At 42.7% G+C, this 22,606-nt stretch overlaps 2 protein-coding genes across 5 annotated transcripts in view; one reads left to right on the forward strand and one right to left on the reverse strand.

The window, feature by feature from the left end:
* The window catches only part of TMEM39A (transmembrane protein 39A), a 31,679-nt gene extending 18,821 nt beyond the window's left edge, over window positions 1-12,858 (reverse strand). Inside the window, exons 1-4 of one of the 3 annotated variants that reach the window (XM_062208550.1) lie at window positions 12,562-12,858; window positions 11,187-11,329; window positions 6,035-6,257; window positions 140-223 (exon numbers count right to left, since the gene is read on the reverse strand). In XM_062208550.1, coding sequence (XP_062064534.1) covers window positions 140-223; window positions 6,035-6,257; window positions 11,187-11,299 — 420 coding nt within the window. In that variant the 5' untranslated portion in view covers window positions 11,300-11,329; window positions 12,562-12,858. Of the gene's footprint in view, window positions 1-139; window positions 224-6,034; window positions 6,258-11,186; window positions 11,372-12,561 lie in introns of all 3 variants that reach the window. The other 2 variants (XM_062208542.1, XM_062208559.1) reach the window with 2 other exon arrangements.
* Window positions 12,859-18,033: 5,175 nt separating this feature from the next.
* The window catches only part of POGLUT1 (protein O-glucosyltransferase 1), a 36,950-nt gene continuing 32,377 nt past the window's right edge, over window positions 18,034-22,606 (forward strand). Inside the window, exons 1-3 of one of the 2 annotated variants that reach the window (XM_062208572.1) lie at window positions 18,034-18,148; window positions 18,689-18,779; window positions 19,716-19,859. In XM_062208572.1, coding sequence (XP_062064556.1) covers window positions 18,079-18,148; window positions 18,689-18,779; window positions 19,716-19,859 — 305 coding nt within the window. In that variant the 5' untranslated portion in view covers window positions 18,034-18,078. Of the gene's footprint in view, window positions 18,149-18,451; window positions 18,513-18,688; window positions 18,780-19,715; window positions 19,860-22,606 lie in introns of those variants that run through there. The other variant, XM_062208577.1, reaches the window with a different exon arrangement.

The following is a 22,606-nucleotide window of genomic DNA, read 5'->3' on the forward strand; positions in this document are numbered from 1 at the left end:
AGGTATAACTGCAACTGATATTAGAGTAGAGAAATTTATACTTGTATTCAAATTCTACTTGGACATTTCATGTTTTCGGTCTGAATCCATTCTAGTAACTCTAGCTACATGTGATAAAATATAGTGAATGAGGTATTACCTCTGAGATAAGGGCCCATACAAGCCTCCTTGCAAGCATCACTGTGATGAATGCAGCCAGGTGATAATCAATGAGATGGAAGTTCTATAAGAGAAACAACTGCATTAGAAAGAATTATGATGTTGTATTCAGCTGGAACTACAGGAAGTTTGCCCCTTCAAAAGATCTTCCTTAGATCACCTTACCCTTACAGATGATGGGAATTTGAGAGATCTTGAGAGACTACCTACCTTCTACTTCTCCTTTCATGACAAATTGCTTTCACTTTCCAAACACGATTTAAAACTATCTGGAATGTATTCCTCTCCTTTACGGAAAGTTTACTGTATTAAAAGGAAAAGATTATAGCTTTGAGTTAATAAGTAATAACCTAGGGAATTAGGGCAAGAATAATTCATCTAAAATGCCACATTTACAATGTGTCAAATTTAATGGATCAGCTGGGAGTCTCAGTTTTTAGGTTACTATTTTGGTTTCTTTATTCAACTTATTAACTGGATATCTACTAAACTCTCTACTAGTTGGTACCTTAATTATATTCATTAAATTTTTCTAACTTGGTTTAGAAGTATGTCCTATATTTGACTTCTTTTGTAAAGTAATAATAGCATTGCCTAGATGTTGCCAGTTATATATAACTGTGATAATAAGTAGGCAATGAAAATAAATTAGCTAACAAGAAAAACATTTCAAATAGTTGGATCTCCTTGTAAGAAATAAAAGCAATAAATAATGAAAGGAGGTACAGAGCCAATTTAAATCAATGGCTAGGGAGGATATTTCTGAGGGGGTGATATTTGAGCTGAAAGATGAATGACAAAAAGGCACTAGCATGACAAGCTTTGGGAGCAGTGGGCCCCAAGCAGAGGAAATAGCAATCAAAAAGGCTCTAAGATAAGAAAATACATGCCTGGTATGTCTAAAACGCAGCAGAAAGGGCCAACAAAAAGGGTTGAACAACTGCTTATCCTGCTGGCATCCCACACAGGATTTCCAATTGGAACATGGCTTCTCTGTTTCCAATTCAGCTTTGTGTTAATGTGCCTGGGAAGAAGGCAGGTGATAGTCCAAAATGTGTGGGCCCTTTTGAAGATCTTTTGAAGGGCCACCCATGTGAGAGACCAAGGTTGAGTTCCTGGTTCTGGTTTTATCCTTGCCCAGACCTGGCTGTTGTGGCCATTTGGGGAATAAACCAGCAGATGGAAGTTACCTCCCTCTCTGTCTCTTCTTTCTGTCACACTACCTCTCAAATAAATAAAAAGATTCACTTAAAAATTTTAAAATTTTTGGCCGGCGCCGTGGCTCAATAGGCTAATCCTCCGCCTTGCGGCGCCACCACACCAGGTTCTAGTCACGGTCGGGGCACCGGATTCTGTCCCAGTTCCCCCTCTTCCAGGCCAGCTCTCTGCTGTGGCCCGGGAAGGCAGTGGAGGATGGCCCAAGTGCTTGGGCCCTGCACCCCATGGGAGACCAGGAGAAGTACCTGGCTCCTGCCTTCGGATCAGCATGGTGCACTGGCCGCAGCGCGCCGGCCGCGGCGGCCATTGGAGGGTGAACCAACTGCAAAGGAAGACCTTTCTCTCTGTCTCTCTCTCTCTATCCACTCTGCCTGTCAAAAAAAATAATAAAATAAAATAAAAATTTAAATTTAAAAGCAACAAAAGGGCAGGTGTATGATGATAAGCATCCCATTTCAGAATTCTGGATCAAGTCCCACGCCAGTTCTGATCCAGCTTCGTGCTAATGTGCCTGGGAGTTAACAGGTAACAGCCCAAGTAGTTACTTACCTGAGACTCACATAGGAGACCTAGATGAAGGCCCAGCCCCAGCCATTGTGGCCATTTGGGGAGTGAACCAGCAGATGGAAGATATCTTTTTCTCTCTCTATAACTATTTCAAATAAATAAAACAAATCCTCAAAAAAAGAATTTCTAAAGAAATGGGATGCTGGCCGGCGCCGTGGCTCACTAGGCTAATCCTCCGCCTTGCGGCGCCGGCACACCGGGTTCTAGTCCCGGTCGGGGCACCGATCCTGTCCCGGTTGCCCCTCTTCCAGGCCAGCTCTCTGCTGTGGCTAGGGAGTGCAGTGGAGGATGGCCCAAGTCCTTGGGTCCTGCACCCCATGGGAGACCAGGAGAAGCACCTGGCTCCTGCCATCGGAACAGCGCGGTGCGCCGGCCGCAGCGCGCTACCGCGGCGGCCATTGGAGGGTGAACCAACGGCAAAAGGAAGACCTTTCTCTCTGTCTCTCTCTCACTGTCCACACTGCCTGTTAAAAAAAAAAAAAAAAAGAAAAGAAATGGGATGCTATGTATCCCAAAAATGACTGCTTGTTGCTGCAGGCATTTGGGGAGTAAATTAGCAGTTAGAAGATTTCACTCTCTGTCATCCCGTCTTACAAATAAATCTTAAAAAAAGGTAACATGAATACTGGCATGAGGTGATGAGTGACAAATGAGTTTATTGATTTTTTTTTTTTCCCTACTGAGAAATCACAGGAGCATTTTAGGCAAAGAGTGTCACAGTTCTGCTTGTATTTTTAAAAGATCGCTCTCACTGCTGCACATACAATAGTGGGGCAAGATCAGTTAAGAAGCTATTGCTTTTAATTCAGGTGAGTAATGATGATGGATTGAAAAGGTCAGTAGCAATGGAGATGAATGAAGTGGCAAATTTCAAAAAAAAATATTATTAGAGATGCAGTAGCCAGACTGCCAAGAGACTGGCTTATCACTCTGCAGATCATTTCCTCTTCTCTACATATTTTCAATTCTAACAATATTTATCTCCTTTAGTTTTTGAAATTCTTCCTTGCTTATCCCACTCCTCCAAAATACTGCTTGTAGATTAACTAGAGACTCTTGGATCCTACTAATAATGCATCAGAAGTCCACTTAGGACATTTTTTTAAATAAAAAAATTTTGTGTCTAATCTATCTTCTTATTAAGAAAATTTCATGATATTCTAAATCAACTGAAAACAGTTCCTCTGCTTATAACTATCTTTTTATAAACCAGAATATTTGATGACCCAGAACCCTCCACTCCTAGTTTTTACGCTTCTCAGAGTTAAGATTCATTTGGCTCTCTGACAGCCAGAATGATGTTTCACATATTTAGGTGCTCAAATTTTCTTTGTGACAATCATTCAGATCTGGAAATGGAAAAAGAAAACCTTAATATGACAAACTTCTGGGTCAGACTCTCACAACAGAAGATAAGGTAAAAGACCACCTATCTGGGTCCTGGGGCCCATCTGGATAGTCCCAGTCAAGGAATTATCTTGCATGCTTCAGGGATGGGAAGTAGCTATGTCTCTGGCAGTCCATTCCTTAACAGCTCACTCAATCCCCTTTCAGATCCAGAAGCTAAAATCTTACTTAACTTACTATTTTATGCATATTACTGCTGGCTTCACAAGTCAACTGTAAGCTTGTGTTAGCCAAAAACATGTGCATCACCTCAGTGAGCCAGTTTACTCTATAGCATCCTCCAAGTAGTCCTTCCTTACTGTAGACTGGGAAGCTAAACACAACATTTACAGATTTTCTTGCAACTATGGTTCTAGATATGATTTAGCTTCTGTCAAGCATAGGTATCATATAAAACTTTAAAATTCAGGACTGAGTGTGGGGGATGATGTGCAGTAAAGGCACCTGTTTTTGGTAATATGGATTAGAGCAAAGGAAACATAATTCCAGATTCAGAAGAGCAAGTACAGCAAGAGCAATGGCTCCCTTTGCTTCAAGGCAACATCTGTAGACAACTTCTTAAAGCGCTTTAGTCAGAAATGGTAGACTGAGAGAACAGCACTTTGATTAATCTGAAAATTCAACAAATGAGAAGTTTCCAGGGGGATGTCAAACAAAACAGAAACTCCACAGTGAACTACACAACAAGCTCTTACAAATTAAATATAAAATAAAATAAATATAGGAAGTAAGGCATAGATTGATTGAAAGCTTAAAGATCATCTAATCCGATTTCTTCATTTTACAACACAACCATGGAAGGATGGATAAAGTATATAGTTTCTACAAACAATAAACTCATAATCCAGGTGGGAAAAAATAACTTTTGGGAGAAAAAAAGCATACAATTTGGCACCAAATATTTTTGGTTGGTTGTTTTTTTTTTGTTTGTTTGTTTTTTAGCAGTAGGCATGCTAGTCAAGTTTAATGAAGAGGAAATACCTGACAAATCAGGTAGGCATCTCAGGAAGAACTGTCAGCCTAAATCATGATTCTTACACTGAAATTCTCATCACATGACAGTAAGTATACAGGTAGTATGGAAAATAACTCCAGGAACAATCAAGTGATACAAATATTTAAACAAAATTTTTTTTAGTCCCTTCCCATACTATCTTGAGGAATTTGGCCAAATCTTATTTTCTTTCTAAGTTCACCAGGCTAGGGAGGTTTTCTAATCTTTTGCAAGTCCCAGACACATATATAAACTACACAACTACACAGGGCAGTCCTTCCCTGCTGCTACCAAGTCACATGGAGGCAGAGGTCCAGGTACATTCAAGATTCTGTTTCCCCTATTATCTACCACTGTGACCAAGGAAGGCACTAATACTGGCAGGTATAGGACAATACTGCTCTACAAGAGGTGCTGAACCATCTTCATCCACAGTGACCTAGCACGTGGAATTTGTGAAGCTGACAAAGTCTTAGGTCCAGCTCTGTGTGCTTGCATACAACTGTGATAAGCCTACACTATATCAAGCTGGTGGGGCTCTTTTGTGCCAAACACCATCAACCTAACAAAGGTTGATGTCAAGAAACTAGGGGAATAGGTAGGCCTCTGTAAAACTGAACAAAAAGGAAAATCCTGTAGAGTTGTTGGTTGCAGTTGTGTGCTAGCTAAAGACCATGGTAAAGAATCTCAGGCCAAAGAAGACATGGAAGAGTACTTCAAAGCCAAGAAAAAACAACAAAAAAATATGGCTCACAACAAAAACAAAACAAGCCCACACACAATGACACAGGATCAGTCTTTTCCCTACAGCATATCTCTATCACTCATAGAAGTGCACCACTGCCAACCACATGCCTGTCACATGACCAGCCCATCATTATTTTTATATACCTATCTATGGAGAACCTTCTCTGCATAAACATTATTATGGTACTCCTAAAAAACTGGAAAGAGTAGCAAAAATCTACAATATATTTGTATGTACTTCAGCTGAGACAGTTAATTCCTGACTCAACTTAATCTTTGTAATAGAACCCAATTTTACTCAGGTAAACAATGTCCCCAGATAAAGGACTACATTTTCTATCCTCCCTTACAGTTAGGAGTGGACATGTGTGGAAATGATATGAGCCTTGCCCATTACAAATTCCCCTTTGTATTTCCCTATGCTCATTTCCCTTTCTGGCTGACAACGAAGGACCACAGTCAACTTGGAATAAGGCAGTGTCCACAAAGCTGGGTCCTTTCATTGACCATATGAGGAAACTACCACCCAAGCAACTGCCTCAAACTGTTACGTGTTTGAAGCAGCACACAATTTTAGGCTTTTTTGTTGTAGACGTTACCACTATCCTAATTTAGCCATAAAAAAAGAGTTTAATGGAATTTAATTATACTGACATCTTACACTTAAAAGTTGAACATGGTATGGAGACAGCTACGCATCAAAAACCTTCCTGTGATATTATAATAATTTGTTTTCTGTATTTTCACCTACATTTTTACTTCCTCTGGTGGTATTTATATTTTAATAATGTTAGGTAATTTTGTTTCTGGAAGTAACCTATGGCTTAATAGAAAAACATTTCATTAAAAGAAAGATTTTTGAGGAAGATAATTTCTTCAGCAAGGCTTTCCAGCTAGTTTCTTGGCTAGCTAGAAAGAATGTAAAGGCCTTTTAGGACTTACCAGTGAAGTACAAGAAGCAGGATGGTTGTAAGGATACCACCACACCGTTTTATAGATGTTGATGTATTGAATGAACAGAGCAACCAACAGGTAGATAAAAAAAAGAAATTCAAAGAGCAGACTCCCATCCACAGGCAAGTCGGGAATTTGGCAATGACGAACAGGACCTGGTGTGATTGATGCTGTGATAGGTGGGACCGGAAGGCCAATTGCACTACCATTCCTGAAAGAGAAAACTATGGTTAATCAAATGATGATATCCTTCAGTTTCACGGGGCATAAAAAGTGCCTGCTGCTTCCTTCACCTACCCCTTAACTGTTGGCCTTCCTCAAGACTCCAACCTGGGCTTCTCTTCTCTTTTTCCTCTACATACTCTCTTGGTGAACTAGAAGGTAGCCATGGCTTCTATTATCTCCTATGTCCTGAAGACTAAAATTTCCTTCCACAGAGCTCACTGCTAAGTTTTAGACCTATGTTATCCAAATGCTTACAGAAATCCCTGTTTTCCTCCAACTATAGTTCTGACCCTAGTTCCTTGTATCATCCAGTTAGCTGTTCCAATCAAACACCTGAGTCACACCAGAACTTTTCTTCTGCTTCTCCATATCCAATCCCTCTCTAAATCTGGCAGCTCCCACTTTGCAAAGCTTTTTCCAAACTGTACCTTCCCTTCTAAATCCATTGCTTTAGTTCATTTCTTTCCCCTAAATTATTACAGTAATCCTTCTAAATTTGACTTACTTTCACCAAACCCTACAACCTCCCTCAGAGATTGTTCTATAGCAAACTCTAATAGTGTTACTCTCTTACCTAAAATCTTCTAATGGCTTTCCACTGCCTATGGGATAATATCCAAAAATTTTTAGTAGGCCTTATGAGGCCCTCTGCAGACTAGCCTCACCTCTCATCACTCTTCCACATGGACCCTGTATGCCACCTATGTTATCTCTATCTACAGCAAACTTGTTATTCTTTTGTATATATTATTCCCTTTTATGTAATAACCCCCACCATCACCTTCCGTAACTTCTCACATAACATTTACTGACAAAATCTTTTAAGACATTTTTACTCATTCTTCAAGTCTTTAAAGATGCTTAGTGAAGCTTATTCTGTTTAACTCAATCTAAACTGATGCTTTCATTATTTAACTCAATCTAAACTATGCTTTCATTATTGTACTTTTCATATTATTACATAAATTTTTTAATACAACTATGTCCTGACTACCAGCCTGTAACTTCAAGGACAGAGAACGTACTTTTTTTTAGTTCGCTGCAAATACATACTTTAGGTTAAAAAGGCAGCAAATCAACAGAGTCACAGAGAGATCTCTTAAATACAAACTAACATATAGATTTTTAATCTCTATCTTCTTAATGCTATTTCTTCATGTACTTCTTAAAGGTCAGAAATAGCTAGGATATCTAAAATGGTAAGATACAGGTAGGGAATAAAACTTCCTATTGCTTATATTCTTGGGAATAGTTACAGAGCTCCAAGAGTCTATTATTGTTTACAAAACTAGGAAAAAAGGCTTGGTTTGGATACTTTCAAAGACGACTAGAGAGGGAACAGTGTTAGTGTTACCATTCTATTCTAAAATTTCCAAATATAGAATTCTAGCACTGGTATGTGGCATTTACAGAACTTTAAGTGACTCATGGGAACATGAACTCTGCATTCTGAACATTTAAGATTATTGTTGCAGAAACTCAGAAGAGCTAGAAGGGAAAAAGAGGATGTGGAGAAGGGAAGAGTTGGAGAAAACTATCAAAGTTTTCTTCCTCTCATTCCCAGAACATATTCCATCCAATACGGCAAGCCTACTAAGCAGCAGAAAGTGATCTACCAATAGGTCTCAAACTGTACCTCCTCAATCATAAACCAACCCTTAAAACACTTCAGCCTTCTGTTCTGTTTTGGGAGGTGGGCCATAGTGCTATACAAGTCTAGGAAGCATCATTCCATAGAATATACCATGAAACGATGGCATTTGGAGTTGTACGAGTTGGTAAGCTGAATGCAGAGGATTAATACCAGCAGCAGGCCGGCACAGAGGCTCACTTGGCTAATCCTCCACCTGCAGCGCCGGCACCCGGGGTACTAGTCCCGGTTGGGGCGCCAGATTCTGTCCCGGTTGCTCCTCTTCCAGTCCAGCTCTCTGCTGTGGCCCGGGAAGGCAGTGGAAGATGGCCCAAGTGCTTGGGCCCTGCACCCACATGGGAGACCAGGAGGAAGCACCTGGCTCCTGGCTTCGGATCGGCGCAGCAAGCTGGCCGTAGCAGCCATTTGGGGGGTGAACCAACAGAAGGAAGACCTCTCTCTCTCTCTCTCTCTCTCTCTCTAACTCTGCCTGTCAAAAAAAAAAAAAAAAATACCAGCAGCAAATCTATTCCCTTACTCCAATTAATCATAATATATTTAAATTAAAAATTCTAATGATAAATTACAAGACCGGAGCTTCTCTTTTAGAACAAACTCTGGCAGTCAAATAACACACCAGGGGGAAAGCATACTAAACTATTTGTTGTAGTTTAAAGGTTAAAAAGGTTCCTACAGAAGTTGTCCCAAGTACAACAGACCAATACACTTCTGCTATTAACAAGGTCAATAAAATGCTAGACTTTGAAAAAAAACTTTCAAAACAAAGTACAAAAGACCTACACTTGGGGCTGGCACTGTGGCATAGCGGGTAAAGCCGCCACCTGCAGTGCCAGCATCTTATATGGGTGCTGGTTCAAGTCCTGGCTGCTCCACTTCCAATCCAGATCCATGCTAATGTACCTGGGAAAGTAGCAGAGGATGGCCCAAGTGCATGGGCCTCACATGGGAGACCCAGAATCTCCTGGCTCCTGGCTTTAGATTAGCCCAGCTCCAACCACTGTGGCCACCTGGGGAATGAACCAGCAAATGGAAGATCCCTCTCTGTAACTCTACCTTTCAAAACAAATAAATCTTAAAAAACAAAAACAAAAACCTACATTTCTAATACTCCTCACAGGGTTGGCTATTAAACTTTAAGCAAAAAAACAATGAAACAAAAAAGTCAAATAAATTGATCCAGAGCATCAGCAAGGGAAAAAGCAAAACATTCCTATATAATCTATGAGAGTTAATCTTTGTTTAATCTATAAAGTTGAAAGCTTAAGAGAAGATATGATCCAAGTTCTTAAAACCAAAAATATATATAATTAAAATAGACTTGGTCAATATATCTCAAAAAATTAGTTACAGAGGTGTTTTCAGGAAAAATAAATAATATTTCTCTAACAGGATATAAAAATAGATTCAAGAATCAATTCAGGACACATTAAATTCCTTCAGCAATGAGTTGTGCCATTACCTGTGAACTGCTGTCCAGCAAGAAAGCTCATTAGACTCAATGCCCAAAGTTTCTATCAAAGTGCCTCTTCCTAGCAATACCAAAGTTTTAGATTCCCAAAAGCAAAGCAGGTATGCAGCACAGTTATCCTTATAAAGGCGTGCTTACAAGCCCTGCATCTGGGAACTTGACTGGTACACAATGCCCTCCACTAATAGAAAACCTTCCCTAAAACATAAGACTAATTCACTATGCCTAAAGTGCATAAACAATGTGGTTGATGCCAAATAAGGGTTGTGTCCTTGCATAAAAAGCTTGGGTTCAGGAAAGAGCCAGTAGGCAGCAGAATTTAGGTAAGAAAATAAAGTACAGATGATTCAAAGGGAGAAATTAGAAAAGACAGACAAAACAGTGGCCATCTGAACATATTCAGTTTACATAGCACATGTAAGGACTAAAAATGGCCACAACGATCAGGGCTGCTCAGACCAAACCCAGGAGCCAGGAATTCCATCAAGGTCCCCCATGTGAGCAGCAGGGGTCCAAAGACTTTGGCCATCATCTGCTGACTTCCCAGGCATGTAACAGGGAGCTGAATCGGAAGCAGAGCAGCCAGGACTCTACTGGTACTCCAGTATCAGATGCTGGAATAACAGCAACTTAACCCACTGTGCCACAATGCCAGCAATCTTATTTTTCTATATGTAAAATAACTCATTATTTGTAGGAATTTTGGAAAATTTAGTAAAGTTTTTTAAAAGTTACTAAAATGTACTACTTCACTGATTTCAAATCCTGCCATGAAGCAAACATTACCACCATTTTTAAAATGAGAAAACCCAAAGAATAGCAAAATAAAAAATACTGTAAACTATAGTTATCCAATAGGATAACCACAAACAAAAAACCCTGATTGAAAATTAGTACAATGAGAGTTAGAGATCAGAAAAATCCCTTCAAACTGGAATTTCAGGGAGAGTCCCCACTGAAATAACAAAATCAGAACTAACTTTGAAAATTAGATGGAACTTGGCTTGGAAAGTCAGAGAGTGGGAAGTGGGGTAAAAAGAAAGACATGCACAAATACCATCAAGTGAGCCTGAAACGAATGGTAATGACTGCTAGTTTTAAAAATTAAAATGAAGGCACAAGAAGAGCTCTATTCAGGAAAGAAGCAGAAATGAGCTGGCAAATATTGTCTTGATCAAACATCTGATCCGGAAAAAGTATCTCTTTGCATTGGTACGTGATCAAGTTCCTGATGACTTAAGTTACCCTAGATAAGATTAGAATTATCTCACTCTAACTTTCAAAACTTTGGAACAGAGAGAAATTTCTATTAAAAAGACCAAGCTCTTTATTCTCATACAAGACAAAAACCTTAAGATGTTTAGGCTACAGCTATATATCAAATAAATTTTGGGAAAAAACAGTATTTAAAACACTTGATGGAATCTGACATAATTTTGGAACCTTGTGTTGGCTATCAGTTTTAATTTGCCTCCAAAAAACACAGAATGTCAGTAAGTCAATAAACTATCACATTTGCCTGGTACTTTGATTTACTTTTTTTTTTTTTTCCATTTTACTAGAACTTGGATTATCAGCCATAAGTAGAACTGAACTGCTTTCACTTTGTGAGCCTCACATTACATCTTTCTACCTCTAAAGTATTCTGAAATTCTGAGTTTTCAGTCTTCAGGGGCTGGATTTCCTTCTCACTGTCAAAAATTCTGATGAGCAAATACCTGAGTAGCATGACTTTTAGGTGAGTTTTACTGATCATAGGACATTACAGATCGTGCATAGCCTTATTCATTCCTTACCTGTTTCTCAAGCCCGTTCCATTGCCACAGCCTCCACCAACCAACGTCTGTAAAGAAGGCAAAGCTGAACGTCTTAGCTGCTGCCGACTGGGGCCCCTCCTTCCACCGGGCATGTCCGGGAACCAGTGTGCTTCCAGTGTCACCTGTGGTTGCAACCCAAGTTAATGGTTGTCAATCTTTCAACTCTGAACCAAAACAAAAACAAAAACAAAAATAACACATTTAAATATCAGTTGACTATTTTTTAAAATAAGCAATGTAACAAAACAACCAGAAAAACTGAGAGAGCGGGCCTTGTAAAACCAGATTTTCAAACAAATGCTCCCCATGTCTATTACCTACTTCATTCTAAGGAATGGACTGTTCACGTTCTAATGGGTCAGAAGCCTAAGTTCCAACAGAAGTCCTCTGTTCAGCATTAGGCAAAACACAATTTGCACTTTTTATCAGTTGATTTGTATCTCAGGAAAGATAGTACAATCAGATGAAGTTTCTGAGAAACACAACTTATATTCGTACATTTCCAATTAAGTATTTCACACTTACAGCACTTGAAACACAGGACAATCAGCACTCTCCAAAATGTCAGGTTTTGTTACCAAGGGATCTGGGTTCTAAGATCAGATGTGTCAAATATTATCTGACCTTGACTGAGTCATTTAAACTGAGTTTGAGTTTGTTTCTTCACCAGAAAACAAACAAACCAACCAAGAAACCACTGTCTTCTATAGAAGTCGCTCTCAGGACTAACGAGGATGGATGAGAGGGCAACGGTAGGCCTTGTAGCTCTTTAAAACTGTTCAAGGGGCATCTCTATGTGGGAGGATGAAAATACCAAAAGGAACTCAAGTGGCTCAGTCCAAAGAATGACGTCATATTATTAAGAAATTACTGAAACTGGAAGATTAAGAGGCAAGTAGAGATAAAGACCCTCACTGAAAAGAAGCTGTGTGTTCATGAATCTATGGCAAAAAAGCATGGCTCCGACAATATGGATACCAAGTGTTTCCTAAACAATACAAGTGAAAACTTAGGAATGACGCGCTAGCCAAACTTTGGTTTTGAAAACTTTCCTGTAGACTGATCCGATATTCCCGATTCCTAACAGCTTTCGGCTGCAGACTAACAAATGCCAGGTGAGACAAAGCAGTCAAGCCGGTGGGTTCGGGGCTGCCGGTGCTTGCTCAACTAACGAGCACAGGCAAAGAAAAGTGAGGGAACGGAAGAGGCGAGAGGATGGGGTAGGGGGAGGTGGATGGCGAAGGACCACAAACTGGCCCCTAAGAGAGGACGACAAAGCGGTCCCCGCCGCGTCCTCGGAGGGCCCAAGTAGGCCCGGGACAGTCGGACAGCGCGGCAGCTCGGTAATACTCACGCATGGAGGAGGCCCCGGCGGTGGGGCGGGATCCCTGGGAGGAGGCGGCGGCTTTACAGGCTGGACCCCAAGTAATAGAACTCACACCCCGCGTTGAGTGCCCCAAACTGAGCTGCTCGTCTGCAGGTTGTCCCCTCCTGGAAAGTCAAGAAAGGTGTCCAGGATTCAGGATGCCAGACTGAGACCCCGAGTCAATGCCAGAGCCAAAGCAAAAGCTACAACTAGGGGCCGGCCCCGTCAGCACCCATCCTCAGCCTCCATTACCGCGGAGCTGGGGAGACGTGGCAGCGCACGGCGATGACGTCAGCACGGCGACGGCTGGCCGCCTCCACCGCGAGCCGGCCTCCCGAAACGAGGCAGCGGCTGCTGAGGAGCTGGCCCGCCAACCCCTCTCTAGCGCACCTGCGCAGTGCGACCCGCCTTGTCCTCCGACTCGCGATCCAGCCTGCCTTCCCGGCCTTCCCGGCCAGCACTGGCCAACGTGCTTCCTCCCCGGGCCTCAGTCAGCCTACACCTCCGGGTACAAGCCCCATGCCAGCAGTCGTGTCGTCTCGAGGACTCCGTGTGACAAACATGTCCTAGTCATCGCCCACATTTTACACATGGGAGACATCACCTAAGGTCATTACTAGGTAAGGAAGCCCAAGTCTTCAGCATCCAACCCTGTGCTCCCTGTATGTTAAGTCAATAAAAGACTTACCAAATGCTGGAGCTCGAAAGTGGAAACCACACAAGTTCAGAATCCAGTGGAAGAGACAAGGCACGAGGAAAACACAGTAATCGCAATTCATTACGATCAATGCAGCATTAAAAATGTGTTTAGCCAAGGTCCAGAGATAGCCTGCAAGGCAGTGGCATGAACTCTGTAGGATGGTGGTGGCAATACCAAGAAAAGCTTCACAAGAGAGCTTGGGGTTCAAGACAGGATTCCAGGAGTGAATAGCCAGTTGGTCGCAGCCCGGCTTTGCGCCTCGTGGCAAATAAAAAAGGCAAGGAAGCGTGGGTAACCTCATGGTGAATTTAGTTTCATATTAAGAAAGAAGTGTCAAAAAGAGCATTTGTCTGAGATCGTTCACTCCAGAGAGTTTAAGCCCCTTAAAAGAAAGATTTTTGTATTAATTATATGTTAACATTCATTGAGCGTTTTATTATTGTGCAGATACTGGACTAGATTACATGTAAATCTCACAATGTATGGTTTGTAGTTTATAAAAGTAACCGAGGTTAAGGAAGTAACTTGTTGAAAATAACCCTGCTTCGAAGTGCCACAGTTGAATGACTGATAACCAAAACCACTAGTTAGGAATATTCCCAAATATTCTTAGCATTCTAATGCATTACCAGAGATTTCATGCATAAATATATAAAGTTCAACCTACATAATTACATATTTTCAATGTGTTCTTGGGGTGAGGAATTTTGCACATTCATTTTCGTAGTTACTCAGTTAACGGCTTGCTACATTGAAACATCTTTGTTGCTTTTTCTGGGGCACTCTGCATGAATAAGACAAATTTATCCTGCCTGTAGAGCTTACACTGCAGTGAGGGAAACATTTAATATGTAAATCATTACAACCTACAGGTATTTTGCAGAGAGGCCAGTGACTGGGATAGAAGAGGAGGGTGCTATTTTGGGGTGATATCTCTGAGGCAATGGCATTTCAGCAGAAACCTCAAGGTCAAGAAGGAACCAGTGATGTAAAGATGAGAGAGAAAAGCAGCCCAGAGAGAAAACAAAATTTACCCAGAAATTAAAACGTAGTTTGGACTTTGGCATGTGTGAGAAACTTAACGGAAACCTATATAATGATCATGGTGAGCACAGGAAATGTGGCATGCAATAAACTGAAAGACTTAGGCAGGAACTTGAATGTGGAGGGTCTTTTAAGTTTTCTTTATTTATGTATTCAAAAGGCAGAAGGAGAGAGATCGAGAGCTTCTAATCACTCTTTCATGCCCCAAATGCCCGCAATAGCTGGGGCTGGGCCAGGCTAAAGGCAGGAGCCTGGACTTCCATCCAGGTCTCTCACGTAGGTGGCAGGAGCCCAAGTACTTGACATCATCTGTTGCCTCCTAGGTGTATTAGCAGGAAGCTGGATGGGAAGCAGATATGGCCTCCATTGCAGAAACTTTGATAAGGGAAGCAGGTGTCCCATGTGACTGACTTAATGGGCTGCACCGCATTGCCTGCCCCATGATGGTCTGTTAAACCTTGATGTATACATTTTTAACTGCAGTGGGAAAATGAGGACTTAAAGGAAATGACACAATTTAAGTTTTATCATATTACTGCTTTGTATTGATGTGTTTGGGGGAGAAGATAGTATTTTTATTTAATGAGGACCTATACTCTGCCAGGTTCTGTTCTAAATGCTTTCCAAATATTAAGTCATTTAATCCTCATAATACATCCATGGAAATATGGTTATTATCATCCCTGTTTTTACACAGCAAAACTGACACCAGGCTAAGTACTTGGCCAAAGTGACTCAGCTAGTAACTGACAGAGCTAACATTTGAACCCATGGAAGTGGGAACATTAAGGGAGACCAATGAGATGGCAGTAGTGGAGATGAAGATAAGAGGACAAATTTCATCTCACTCACTGATAGGAGAGGAAGGAAACAGAAGAGTGAGTAATTGCAGGGACCATGGTGCCATTTTCTGGAGGTGTGGAAGACTAGGGTAGGGAATGGCACTGGGAGATTCAGTAATTTCACGCCTTGATGTTATTTATAAAAGTAGAAATTGTACTTTATTCAAGGTAATTTTAATTTAATAAAACCACTTTACCAACAATCCCAGGAGAATTGCATTGCTTACTCTTTTAAAGAGAAGAGCCCATTTTACTTCAGCTTTCTAGTGGCTAATATAGGACCCAGAAGTCCATGGCCTTCATAACTCCAGGAGGATTCTGGTGCTTATTCAGATACAGCAAACACTGCCTCACTGGATAAGGAATTGAAATAATTTCCATTTGGATTCAGATGCAGCTTATTCTTTCCGTGTATGGGGTCTGCTTATCTTCCACATAAATATTGTAAAATTGCAAAAGACACTATTTTCATGTTGAAAATATTATAACACAAGACTTCTAGTTTCTTCTGATCACAAAGTTATGATTATAGAAGTAGAACTTTTCATTAAAGTTTTAAAAATTCTCTACCTTTCAAATACATAAAAATTTAAAAATAAAAAAGTAAAGATTATAGAGATGTTCAACTATGAGTATGCTCTCTTAGTTATGTGTTTTGATAAACCATTCATCCTGACCTACAGCACATGTCCAAGAAGCGGAGGAAAGTTTGACTCAAGTTTCATGTGGGGGGCTGGCACGTTGTGGTAGAGCAGGTAAAGCTTCTGCCTGCAACACCAGGGATGCCGGTTCCGGTCCCTGCTTCTCCACTTTGGATCCAACTCCCTGCTAATGGGCTGAGAAAAGCAGTGGAAGATGGTCCAAGTGTTTGGGCCCCTGCCCCATCCATATGGGGGACCCAGAGGAAACTCTTGGCTCCTGGCTCCTGGCTCCTGGCTCCTGGCTTTGGCCTGGCCCAGCGATGGCCCTTGGGACCATCTGGGGAGTGAACCAGAGGCTGGAAGATCTCTCTCTCTCTCATTCATATAAATAAATAAATATTTTTTTAAAAAAAGTTTCATTTGGGCCAGCGCTGTTGCCTACAGGTAAAGCTGCTGCCTGCAGTGCTGGCATCCCATATGGGCGCCAGTTCAAGTCCCAGCTGCTCCACTTCTGATCCAGCTCTCTGCTATGGCCTGGGAAAGTAGTAGAAGATTGCCTAAGTCCTTGGGCCCCTGTACCTGCGTGGGAGACCCAGGAGAAGCACCTGACTCCTGGCTTCAGATCTGCCTCTCCTTCCCTCTTTGTGTAACTCTTTCAAATAAACAAATAAATCTTTTAAAAAAAGTTTCATTTGGATTCCCAAAGAAATCATATATGGTACAGTGTTGGTAGTCCTTTTTTCCCCTCCTCCTAATCACCTAAAGTGAGCCTTACTGACCAAAAAAGTGCTTCTATCCTCATGGAATATAGTCCTTCTGACTGACATGAGGCCAGTTCCTCCCTAATCAACATAATTTTATCTTCCACCATTCCTCAACACACATCCTAAACCTTCCATTACTGTCAACCTAGAGTCCAACCTCCAGCTTCTGCACCTGTGGCTCCCAAGATTTTTAGTGTCTTTTGTACAATATTCCTTAAGTAACATTCCCTTTTCTTCAGCCTGGAATACACAACACCTATCCCTTTCTCCATATTTGATTTCATATTGATTTTTCCCCCACTGAAACCAGTAGCACTTACCTTAAATTGTAAGTTATCTCTAGAGAAGCATATTTGTTTTCCATACTAGATCTAAACTCCTTGGGGACACAGCTTTGATCCTGTACTCCCGTGTATTTACACAAAACCTAGGCTGCTACTTTCCACATTTAAACGGTGGGTAAATACTTGTATGATCACTATATGAATTTATACCTACACTTCTACACTTTTATGTAACTGTGTATATGCATAGATACTTCTTTACTTTTATATAACTATTTTATATGTACCCATACTGTCCAATATTACATCACCGCTGACAGAAGCCAAAACGTTGACAAGTTTATTAGCAGTTCATGAATTGGACAACATCCTATCTGTGAAACAGAAAGGCACTCTCATGAACTGAGCAGAGCAGTTGGCTACACAGGCAGAAAAGGGATAGAGAGAGCAGAAATAAGGAACAAAAAGTGGATTAGTCGTACCGAAGTTACTTTCTTTCGAGGGTCAAAATAGTGGACTTTTTATCATGCTGTCTCAGACTGAGCCTTTCTGATGGGTCGCTGTGAATCTCCTCTTAAAGTTTGGTTACAGGGCACCTAGGACCAGTGACTCCACACTGGTGTGGTCTGTTGGGGCCTAGTGCAAGAACTCAGTCCAATACAATGGACTCCTGTAAGTTTTATTTCACACCACCGGTTTTTGTGTTTATGTCCCATATCTGAGTCACCCCCACTGTCGTAAATTCGTATTAGAAAGGGGCCCGTGCTATATACCATTTCTAACCCCTTGTACGGCCAACGGTACTGTACACATTCGCTTGCTCCACAAACGTGTGCTGTTCGATAAGAAATAGCTTGATGCAGAAAGAAGCGTCTAGGCTCGACGACAAGCCTTGGTTGTGCCTAACCCCTCTCAACCTTCAGCTTTCTTAAGGCGAAGAAAAAGGTGTTTTCAGTATACCACGGGATGTAAGGAAATACCACTGCGGGCCGTGTTTTCCCGGGGAAGCCGGCAGGGAGGCTCGAGAGCCGGCCCCCAGACGACTCCATTCCGCCCAGCTTCCCGGCGCCGCACTCCCCGGGGCAAGCCCGTCTCAGACCGCCGGGGAGCGCGACGGCCATCTTTGTGCGGGGCGGCCGGCGCCCGCGTGCTCCCCGTGCCCACGGCCATCCTTGTGCGGGGCGCTTCCGCCCGCGCCGCCGCGGGGAATCCGCAGTCGGGCCGCTGGCGATGGAGCGCCTTCGCCTGTGGCTGCTGCTGCTACTCCTGTCCCCGGTGCAGGGCCGCCAAAAGGAGTCAGGTGGGCTCCCGGCAGGGCCGAGGCTGCCGCTGGGGCTCGGGGTCTGGCCGCGGTCCCCAGGCGCTCCGCGGCGCCGCCGGTGCCCTGGAAGATGCTGTGGCCTCTGCAGTACAGAGCTCCGTGGGTGTGTGGGTCTCAGCTCCTGCCCTGCAGAGTAGCCCAGCCTCCTGAATTTGGAGTAAGAGGGAGGAGAGGGATCCCCCTGTTGACCGCCCGTGGCTACCTGCGCCTCCGTGAAACACACGGCGGGAGGGGGCGGGACGTGCCTGTGCATTTATCGTGCGTGTGATGCTGGAGGACGTGAGCCGAGGGTTAACGTCTATGGCTTTTACCTGAAAGTCTTGATGGGGCTCAGTAGTAGAAGGTGAGACCCCATGTTAGGGAATTACGCGGAGAAGCCTTCTTAGCCTTTCATCTCCACCAAAGGGATGGAAAGGGAATTTTTGAAAGTGGTAGCTTTCTGTTGGCTCTGCCTACAGCCGGCCAGTAAGAAAGCCCAAGGATGTTTTGCTAACTCTCATTTTACTTCTCTTTTTGAAGGTTCGAAATGGAAAGTATTTATTGATCAAATTAACAGGTCTTTGGAGAATTATGAACCATGTTCAAGCGAAAACTGCAGCTGCTACCTTGGGTGAGTTCTCTGATGTGTCTCTGAGAGTTTAATTCTCGTTGCCAGGAGGTAGCCTAAGACCCGCAGGAGCCCTTGGCTGCAGTGGTCGGAGGGCCAAGCGCTCCTGTTCTAAGAGCAGAAAGGGTGCCTGAGGTGGTTTCCCTACTTCTAGGAAAAACAAGTGCCCCCTAGGATAGGAGAGGCCCAGCATGAAACTCCGGTGGGATTTAGCTCATGCACTTAAACTTAAACCAAAGCTTCTTGAGGTCAGGGTCTGTGTCTTCTTTGTGATGATATCCCTGGTGCTGGTCCTCAGTGAGTATTCTGAATATTGAATGAACATATTGATCAATGAATCTAATCATAGTTTTCTTATTGGTTATCTTTAAAGGATGCAAATTAGGTATGGGTGGTGATCTGGTAGAGATAACTTTGAAAGCAGACTTGGGTTCTCCCACAGACTCCTCATCAGCGAAGTAACAGGCTTTTTGTAGCTCCTAACAATGTTCTAACGCCACCTGCTACTTATGATACTTAACTGAAATCTTACTACATACCAGACTTTAAAAGGGCTACAAAATAGTATCATCTCTGGTCATTGTGGTCAGGCTGCTAGAGCCTGGGGCAGGGGTGGGAGGGTGTACCAGGTAGACAAGAACAAGGGGATCAGACAGTGTTGGACTGTAAGGCATCCGCCGTTCCCTGTGTGGGGTGCGGAGAAGGGGATGGCAGCAGGACCGTGGAGACTGGCTGAGTAGCAAGGACGCATAGGAATCAGAACAGGAACAGGCATCAGAGCAAGGGAGGAAGGCAAGACATCAACTTCAACTTTTTGTGGACTTCCTGTCTTTGAAGTTTTAGAAACCCAGGGTGCTCGTCCCTAGCCTGTACTCGTTCTCTCAGCTTACCATGTTCACCAATACTGAGCCCTCCTCGGTGATTCCCATTCTTTCCCAGGGTCATAGAAGAGGATCTGACTCCTTTCCGAGGAGGTATTTCCAGGAAAATGATGGCAGAGGTAGTCCAGCGGAAGCTCGGGACCCACTATCAGATCATTAAGAACAGGTTATACCGGGAAAACGACTGCATGTTCCCCTCCAGGTAAGAGTTACGAGGTGGATAGATCTGACCTTACTGCGTGCTCACACAGACTCAGACAGAGGACTTCAGAGAACTGAAAAGGGAAGCCTTCCTCATGTCTCAGGGCGCTACAGAAGAGTGATGAGCTCTTGCCTAGGGGTTTCTCTTCCAGGTGCTCTATCGAAGCCTGTCACTTCCCTCTCTGTGAGGCTGGGGCACATCACTGGCTGTATGGGCTGTGGCTCTGCCCCTTCCTGTCTTTCCCTGGATATGATAGCTGCAGGCACAGGCAGGTGGGACCTAGTCAGACTGAGCTGAGCGGAAGGAGGATGAGAAATGTGGGTATTGTTTGAGTGTCTGTCACAGGCTAGGCATTTTTTTTAATGCTTATTTATTTTTTTATTTGAAAGGCAAAGCAACAGAGAAAAAGAGAGTGAGAAAAAAGATTTTTACATCTATTAGTTCAATCCTCAAATGACCCCAAAAACCAGGGCTGGGCCAGCCCAAATCCTGGGCTTGGAACTCAGTACAGGGCTCTCACTTGGGTGGCAGGGGTCTAGGTACCTGTGCTATAACCTGCTGCCTTCCAGGAAGCACCTCAGCAGGAGGTTGACTTGGAAGCCAGGTAGCTGGGACTTGAACCAGGCACTGTGATCTTGGATGTCCCGAGAAGCAGCTGGATCCACTGGGCCAGAACCCTTACAAGGCATCATTGGAGCTGTAGATTACACTAGCAAGAACTTCAGGTATGAGACTTGAGGTCCCACACCAGTGGACAGGAGGCCAGGGGGAGCAGTAGAATCATAGACCGAGCTGGAGATTGGATTTAGGCAGCATTACATACACAAATGATCAGCTCTCTTTTTAGAGTCTTTTTTTCTGAAATCTCAAATCTTTGTAAAATTAGAAGGGCATAAAATCCAGAAGGCCTGGTTTCCCCTTATCTAAGATCCTCCTGCTAAACATTCCACATTCTGTCATTAAAAGTGAAATAAATGTGAAATATGGGAGTGAGTGGAGAGCATTCATTTGCCATAAAGATCTATGTTGTCTTTTTAAAAAATATTTATTTATGTGAAAGGCAGAGTGACAGAGGGAGAGAGAGAGAGATCTTCTATCCACTGGTTTATTCCCCAGATGGAACTCCATCTGGGTCTCCCATGTGAATAACCAGAATCCAAGTACTTGAGCCTTTGTCTGTGGCCTCCCAGGCACATTATTTGGAAGCTGAATCAGAAGCATGGGTTAGCCAGGCTTCAACCAGTACTCTGATATGGGACGCAGACATCCCGAGTGGCAGCTTAACCCACTGTATCACAATTCTTACCCTGTGTTGTTATATCTATAATTTTTAATATTGTTTTTGTTTGAAAGGAAAAAGAGAGAGATAAAAGAGAGCTCCCAGACCTGCCTCAACCGCCAAATGCCTGCAAAGGCTGGGGCTGGACTGGGGCCAAAGCCAGGAGCCAAGAACTCAAGCGAAATATCCTGGAAGTAGAGTGACTGGTAGGAATCCAGTCAATGACTTGAGCCATCACTGCTACCTCCCAGGGTCTTCATGAGCAGGAAGCTGGAATTTGGAGCCAGAGCCAGGTATTAAAGCCAGGTATTCTAATGTGGGACATGAGTATCCTAACTGGTGTCTTAATCACTAAGCTAATGAGTCACATACCCCTATTATTTGTCTTTATTTATTTATTCACAAGATTTATTTATTTGAAAGGCAGAATGATAGAGAGAGAGAGACAGAGAGAGAAAAGTCTTCCATCTACTGGTTCATTCTCCAAATACCTGCAATGGCCAGGACTTCATCTGGGTCTCCCATATGGGTAGAAGGAAGCTAGATCAGAAATGGAGCAGCCAGGACTTGAACCAGCACTCTGATGTGGGATGCCAGTGTTGCAAGTTGTAGCTTGACCCACTGTGCTGCAATACTGGCCCTATTTTTCTTTAATGACCATTTTACTTCAAAATAATTCATAATTACCATCAAGATAAGTGAAAATAACATGAAAATCACTTAATATTCCACAACCCTGAGAAAACTAGTTATATTTTGGTTATCAACTCTCAAGGGGAAATAAGTTGTGTTGGAGAAAATCATTGAGGAATTTTAAACAGGTATTTGCTTTATTATTTGGGATAATAATAGGGACTTTAAATATAAAATATGAGCATAGGAGAATTTTTAATTTCTACTAATAAGAAGATATGAATCTAGACATTATTGGACTGTGAAAGCTTATCTAGTGTTTAACAGTGTACTGAACAATTCCAGGTGAAATTATATACTTTCTTTTTTATTTTTATTTATTTATTTTAATTAATTTATTTAAGAGGCAGAGTTACAGAGAGAGGGAGAGGCAGAGAGAAAGGTCTTCCATCCACTGGTTTATTCCCCAAATGGCCGCAAAGGCCAGAGCTGGGCGGATCTGAAGCCAGGAGCCAGGAGCTTCTTCTGGGTCTCCCATGTAGGTACAGGGGCCCAAGGACTTGGGCCATCTTCCACTGCTTTCCCAGGCCATGAGCAGGGAGCTGGATCGGAAGAGGAACAGCTGGGAATTGCACTGGCACCCAAACAGGATGCCAACACCATAGGCAGAGGCTTAATGTACTATGCCATAGCACCAGCCCCAAAATTATATACTTTCAAATTTCTGAAAGGCAGCATAAATTTCTTACTTCTGTTCTCAGAACATTTTAGTCAGAATCAAGAGCTCTTAGAAATGTTCTTAAGGAGGCCAGCGCTGCGGCTCAATAGGCTAATC

The sequence above is a fragment of the Lepus europaeus genome, chromosome 2 (assembly GCF_033115175.1).
Source record: "Lepus europaeus isolate LE1 chromosome 2, mLepTim1.pri, whole genome shotgun sequence".
In the NCBI taxonomy this organism is placed as follows: domain Eukaryota; kingdom Metazoa; phylum Chordata; class Mammalia; order Lagomorpha; family Leporidae; genus Lepus; species Lepus europaeus.